The sequence below is a fragment of the Onychomys torridus genome, chromosome 4 (genome assembly GCF_903995425.1).
Source record: "Onychomys torridus chromosome 4, mOncTor1.1, whole genome shotgun sequence".
NCBI classification, from domain to species: Eukaryota; Metazoa; Chordata; class Mammalia; order Rodentia; family Cricetidae; genus Onychomys; species Onychomys torridus.
Genome location: NC_050446.1, coordinates 65,399,225 through 65,406,863, shown reverse-complemented (window position 1 = coordinate 65,406,863; position 7,639 = coordinate 65,399,225). Strand labels below are relative to the sequence as shown.

At 33.8% G+C, this 7,639-nt stretch overlaps 1 protein-coding gene across 1 annotated transcript; it reads left to right on the top strand.

Annotated features, from left to right (window-relative positions):
- Positions 1–1,916: 1,916 nt before the first annotated feature.
- LOC118582498 (olfactory receptor 4A5-like) lies at positions 1,917–2,861 on the top strand. Its single transcript, XM_036185423.1, has one exon. The coding sequence runs from the start codon at positions 1,917–1,919 to the stop codon at positions 2,859–2,861; it is 945 nt and encodes a 314-aa protein (XP_036041316.1).
- The last annotated feature ends 4,778 nt before the right edge of the window (positions 2,862–7,639 follow it).

Sequence of the window (7,639 nt, the reverse complement as noted above, 5' to 3'; positions counted from 1 at the left end):
AATCATATTGCTGTTTTCTCCACTTGCTGACTAGAGTAATTCTGCATGACATTCTGTGAGCAATAAAGCAAACCAAATGAGAAGAGGCAGGAAATGCAACTGTCTTCTTGCTCCTTTTGGCTCCCCATGTTCATTTGAGGCAGACTATAATTGATGTATTTCTATTCTCATTTAAGAAACTGAGGTTAAAGATTTGCCCACCGTTGCATGGAGGGACTGGAATGAATAGGGATGCCTCCTCCAGATCTACAACTGGATTTCTGACTGCAGGATGTCAGTCAGCAAGATTAATCAAATCAGGCACTTGAAAAGGCCCCCCCACCTTTAAATCATAGGATTCTTTGTGACTGCCACACATCTCTGACTTACTGAAATGTATATGAAATGATAAAGGTATGTGAACATTTATAGTGCAAGCTTCTAACATAAAAATAGAATCTTTCTTAGAGTGATAGTGGTCATAATGAGACTCATGATAAAATTCTCAGTAAAATAAATTTCTGGTACTAATGGTTAATATTCTCTGTAGCAAAACCCTCAATCAGCCAAATTGAAAACATAAAAGGACACTAAATATGTGGAAGCCTTGATCTCTATCTGAAAGGGCCTACTTTCTCATTTTGCATTTTTACCTCAAACCACACATGGGGCAAGTAAGCAGTGAGAATTCTGGGGGCTGAGGGCCAAGGTCCCTAGACATGAGATATCTAATCGTTGCTGCATATTTTTAACCATAAAGGAATCTAAATTAATTTATTTAAACCTTTTATTTTTCAAAGTGTAAACTGAGACATATTTATAATTACATTTAAAGGTGATCTAAACAAAGGTCTTACCACACCGATTATCCATTTTCTCTTGAGTGTGTTGTGTTTGGTCATCCAGATGCTGAATTTATATTTGAACACTCTCAATACTTAGAAAACATTATACTTAAAATCACACCCCACTCTTTAGTATTTTTCTTTATAGTTTCTATTTTCTCTTCTTTTGCTTCCCAGCTTAGCCTAAGAAATAAAACAAATATACTATCTGGTGACATTTTTATTTAGTAACAGTCATAGGTGAGTTATAGTCAGATAAAAATGTTTGCAAAAAATCCTGATAGTATATTATTGTGATAAGAATTGATATATGCATAGATGAATATACTTATAGCTCCTTAAACAACTGACAGTGAAGTTCAGAAGAAATAACTATTGTAGGCAATAATGTGCTAATTAATGTTGGGGTTATTTGATACAGTTCAAATTCAGATGTTCATGATCAAATGACAGATATATAAATAATAAAAGCCTTTTAAGATGTAGAGGGTATGTGTCTAGAAGTGCAATATCATTGCATTAATCTGGTTGTTCGAGGATGCATGCTACTTTGGATGCAGCATAAATTACACTGAAGGATCCTTCACAAAGATTGCCAACTAGAAAGACTGGCTATCTCTTGGTCAAAATATTTAGCATGTGTTGCCACCACTGTCTGTATGACTCTTAAAAGAAGGTTTTTTTCCCCCATGAATATTTTTCTCTCTGTACGTGAATAGAATTATGTAGCTACATTGTTCACATTATTGTGGATTTCTCACCATTCCTCACCTCCGTGTCTATGCCCTTTCATTTCAGGGTATTTGGGTTATACATGTGTTTCTCTAAGAACACCAGCAGTGAACATTTTTTTAGGCAGCTTTTGATTGATAATGAAACCGGAATGAAATGTGGTTCTGATGACATTATTAAGTTCTGTGGTTATATTTGTAAGAGGAACTCAATACATGCTTGTCAACCATCTAACTCCAACTCACAACACAGAAGGTAGTAATGAAGATGTGTTTTATGACAAAACAGATTCATGGTCTTGTTCACTATTAATGGCAGATACTGTTTTCCTGTCTCTGAAACCCACCTGCTAGAAAAGTAATGGGAAAGAATAGCAATGTTACAGAATTTATCCTACTGGGTCTCACCCAAGATCCTGATGGGCAAATAGCATTATTTATCATATTTTTACTCACATACATTGTGACCATGGCAGGCAACTTGCTCATTATAGTGACAGTCATTGCCAGCCCCTCTTTGGGCTCCCCAATGTACTTTTTCCTTGCCTATCTATCACTCATGGATGTTATTTATTCCACTGCCATCTCACCCAAGTTGTTTATAGACTTACTCTGTAATAGAAAGATCATCTCCTTCAATGCTTGCATGGGCCAGCTCTTTGTAGAACACTTCTTTGGTGGAACTGAGATATTCCTTTTGGTGGCAATGGCATATGATCGCTATGTTGCCATTTGTAAACCACTGCACTATTTGACCATCATGAATCAACGGGTTTGTATCCTCTTGTTGGTGGCAACCTGGACTGGAGGGTTTGCACACTCTGTGGCTCAAGTTCTCTTTGTTTATGACCTTCCTTTCTGTGGTCCCAATGTCATTGACCACTTTGCCTGTGACATATATCCATTACTGGCACTTGTGTGCACTGACACCCACTTCCTTGGTCTTACTGTCATTGGCAATGATGGAGCAATCTGTATGGGGGTCTTTATTATTCTCTTAGCTTCCTATGGAATCATCCTAAACTCTCTTAAGACTCACAGCCAGGAAGGGAGGCGCAAAGCCCTGTCCACCTGCAGCTCCCACATCATGGTGGTTATCCTATTTTTTGTTCCTTGTATTTTCATGTATGTTAGACCTGTTTGCAATTTTCCTATTGATAAATCTGTTACTATTTTTTATACAATTGTCACTCCCATGTTGAATCCCTTAATATACACCTTGAGAAATTCAGAGATTAAATGTTCTATGTTAAAACTCTGGTCTAAAATATTGCATAGAGATAGAGAAAGGAAAACTTGTTGCTAAACACGATAGTAATTCTAAAATGATAATCAGACAGCAAGTGATCACAAATGATTGTGCTTTGCTGTGGACATCGCTCTGTATAAATAAAATGTTGAATGGCCAGTAGCCAGGCAGGAAGTATAGGTGGGACAAGCAGAGAAGAGAATTCTGGGAAGTGAAGGCTGGGGAAGAGAGACCGGCCAGCCAACACCATGACAAGTGAGATGTAAAGTGTAGGTAAGCCATGAGCCACGTGGCAAAATATAGATTAATAGAAATGGTCTGAATATAAGAGTAAGAGCTAGACAATGGTAGGCCTGAGCTAATGGCCATGCAGTTTAAATAATATAAGCATCTGTCTGTTTACTTTATAAGTGGTTTGTTGGATTAACAGGGCTTGGTGAGGGCTGGAGAGAAGGTCTCCAGATATAAATGGTGCTTAGTGGGACCTGGAGAAAAGCTCTCTATCTACAGTGCTTGCTCAATGAATTCATTAAGGATATTTTTTATATACAAATCATAATGCAGAGTAAGTTTTTGTTTATGATTAGGGTCAGTTCAATAGAGAATTTCTGCAAGAGAAATTAAAGGCACAGAGTTTAGTTACCGTTACAATAGAGTTTAGTTACTACTATAATGAAAGAGAGAAAACTGATTTTGAACATTTTTTTTCAGTTAAAACTGAAGTAGTACTTAGATGAAAATATTTTTTAAATGAAGAAACAGTGATAATTTTGGAAATGTTTAATCACATAATTTGTTAGAAAGAAATAAGACTATTATGAAAATTTCAGAGTCTGAATGAGATTCTTAAATGAAGTTGGTTATTTTTCTGTCTGTAGATAAAGATATTTCTATGGCTACATTATGAGCATTGTTTTAGGCTTATGACCTTTCTGCACCTAAGTGTCTATGTCATTTGATTTCAGGATTTTTAGGTAGCAAATGTGTTTAGTCAACAATACTCAAAGTGAACATTGTTTGTTAGATAACTTTCAGTTAACGAATCCAGATTCTAGTTCTCAGAGGCCACACTAAGCCCATCCAGAAACATATTCTTAATATTCTTTACTATTTAACATATTCAGTTTTATCATTTTTCAAAGATAGACATTTTTATATTGTCTTTCTGATGGTGAATAAATTGGAAAAGAACCATTTTGCATAACCACCATTTTTCCTAACATTTGTGTTTAACTTCAGTATTTCACTTGTAAAATTCAAATAATTTATGCTAATATAAACCAAATTTTGTGTTTTGATTCATGTAGCATAATCTTCATCCATGTTGTAATATCACAAAACAGAAAATAAAATTGCTCTCATTTTAATATGAAAACTTCATCTGTGTTGAACAGTTTTGTTTTTGCTTTGTATTTTTGCTACATAATAAATTTTTATATGTACATTTAAGACATACAATGTGATAATATTGATATGGACAATAAAAAGACTTAATTAAAAATAATAAATTATGCATAATTATACATAGTTATATGTATATTTATAATATATTTACATGTTTATATATTTATAAATATTATCTCATATACATAAATTATATAAAGTATATATTTCTTTGTTGAAACAACAGCTAAAACATACTTAACATTAATCACAAAACAATTTGATTTCATTACTTTTAAATATATTCATTAGTGAGATTAGAATATACAAAGTAGCTCATTTAGATATGAATGGTGAATAGATATTGAGATCCAATGTAAAATACGTTCATTTTCTTAAGTACAGGTTTAATTTTGCAATTTTTATTTTAAAATGTTGTATCATAATTTTGTGTATATTTACTCATACATGTAGCTTACTCATATTTTTAGTTTATTAGATTTTTATTGAAATCATTGAATGACATTTTTGCATGCCTTCTTGATACCTTTCCCTGAACTTAATCCCAGTGCTAATTTTGGTAATTGTAGTTTGGTTGTCCACTGCAGAGTGGTCAGCTCTGAAACCATAACATGCAAACAAAAGAGCAGACTCTATAGGTTGTAAATGTATATTTGTGCATATACACACATGCATATAACAATAACAATTAAAGAAAATGGAGCTAGTAACTTGACAGTAGGGGACATGGGAAGAAAGTGAGGGGAAAGATTGATTATTTTTATTTTGTGTATTATAATTAAATTATGCACTTTACAGCTTTCTGAATTCCTTAGACATTTGATCAAATCGGATGGTTTTTCCACTTACAGTTATAAGAGACATATATCAGCCATGTTGTTTATCTTACAAATAATATATTTAAGGTTGCTGGATTTAATTTATTTGTTAAATTAATTAAAAAACAACTTTTGGTGGATTCTGTCACCTTCTTGCGATCTTGTATCTAGACCTTTGTGACAGCATTGGCTAATGTTTAATTAAACACATTAAAATACATTACTGGGACTGATGGCAAATGATAGCATTGGAAGCCGTTGGCACCACTGCTTCTTAGAAAATAACAATTTCTTTTATAAACCATTATCTTATGACTATTGAATACAGATTAGTGGAATAAATGAACAGAGTGAGGGTAATTGTGATTTCATCTCACACAAATCTATGCCTCTATCAAAGGCTTTCACACCCGCTGAAGGACATGACCAAGTGAATCAAATGATCAGAAACTGTGGTTCTCAGCCTCCCATCCCTGCACCTCAAACTGCTTATGCAGATTCTCCCTCACAGTCAGCAGGATCTGAATCTTGCTGGGCTGAGGCTGATTCCTCTTTCAAGTGTGTTTAACATTGCTTGCCTACTTAAATCTTTCATTATGGGTAACTTATAGTTCTTACACATTTTTAAAATCTCCTTTAACATTATGAGTTTTTCAAAGGAACTTGACAGTTATCAATTCATTCTTGGCAAAGTTCAAGGTTTTTACCTCCAGAGACTATTGAAATGAGAAATCTGTACAAAAGAGATGACTTAATTTGAATTTGTTCCAAATATATCAACAAAATTGTCTACTAAAATAGGAATGATGTCATAGACTGTATAGTGAATATTAATGAAAGAAATGTTTTCCTGGTTGTGTGACTCAAGATACAATAAACTCATACTCTGTTCAAGTTGGAGGATTCTTATTTAGTTGTTGAGGTATGGTTTTTTTTTTTTCTTTTCTGTGTTTATCATTGCTTATGAGAGTTTGTGAGAAGCCTCCGTTTCTTGGAACTTTCCACATGCAGGAACATGTTTTTAATAACAAAGAAAAAAAACATCCAGGGGATTCTACTTGAATGACTTAAAGACTGAAGACTTCTCTTTCCACTCTACTATATATCTTAGTGTTTCAAAGAATTTAAATTGCTGTCTTTGCCTTGTTGGGCACCTGGCTTATTTGTGAGCCATGTTAATTCTATTGTATCTACTAAAGCCAATGCTCTTTTAAAAATTGGTATTAATTTTTGAGATTATAGTACAATGGCAGCATTTCTCCTTTTCCCTTCAACCCCCTCCATTTACCCCTTCCTAATCTCCTTCAAATTAATGTACTCTTTTTTTCACAAATTGTTACTGCATGTATATTTGCATATATTTGTATATATATAAAATGATACCACTTGTTCAGTCCAGATAATGGCAATGCTCTTTTAATACTTTTACTTCAAATGATTGAAATGTTTAAAAGTACACACAGTTAAGTTTCATGGTATTTTTACTTGTTTCTCAGCAAGTTGTTCATTTAATTTGTCTTTGCAAGATACTTTTTGCATAGTTATTAAAACATAACATCTTTTTTGCAAGAACAAGTTTCCACAGCAGTTTACAATATCCAACTACCCTTCACAGTAAGTTTTCACATTATATTTAAGTGTTTTGCATATTTGAGGTATTCAATTGTATGACTTACACTTCTCTAACAGACTGAGGTAATGGGGAGGTGATGTGGAAATGCATTTGCTGAGGCTGTTTCGAACTGTTGTTGCTGCTGTGTCCTGAACACAACCACTACATCGCTCTGCCTTTCTCACTGTGACCTCCTCTAGCTAGTCCTCTGTGTCCTCACACAGCTTTGCTTCTGCTTTCATGGCACCTGTACATCTGTGATTTTATGTGTCTGTATAAAAATTAGGGCCCACAACTGAGAAAAAACATGTAGTGTTTGTTTTTCTGATACCGTCTTAATTCATTTACCATGACTTTCTGTAGCCGCATCCATTTTCCTACAAACACTATGCCTCCCACTCTTCTTAGTGGCTGAAAAGCAGTTCATTGTTATACATTATATTTTAAAAGATACATGTTTTAAGCAATTGTGTTAAATTTGTTCTAGATAAGCATTAACAATAATTTAAGCTTAAAGTAGTCATATCATTCTTCATTTTTTATAATATTCAGTCTTGGATAATTTATAGAATAGCTGACATGAGTTTAAGTGTGGTTTGGATTAAGCCGTCTATTTTAACTTAACTATGTAAACAATTAGCTGCTCTTTAAAAGTTTTGTTCTGGTGAAACCCAACATTGATAGATAAAGAGAGGCACTAAAACATGGAGAATATAAAGTAAAAGAGACAGAATTGGACATAGTTATTTCATTTCACTATGTTCGACAGCAAGCATGTCTTTATTAGTCTAATATTTCATAAATAACAGCTATAGATCTTCAGACCTAGATGGAAATAGAAAAATGAATGATATATGCAGATGATGCATCACAATTACTTCTAACTAAAGGCCAGATGCTCAGTGTGGAACACTGCACATTAATCACAACCCCTATTCACTTAAGACGTTGCACGTATGTAAGTCACTTTATATGAACAACCAAACCAAACCAAACACCAT

Coding starts and splice junctions, on each gene's coding strand:
- LOC118582498 (XM_036185423.1), top strand. CDS start 1,917: ATGGGAAAGAATAGCAATGTTACAGAATTTATCCTACTGGGTCTCACC.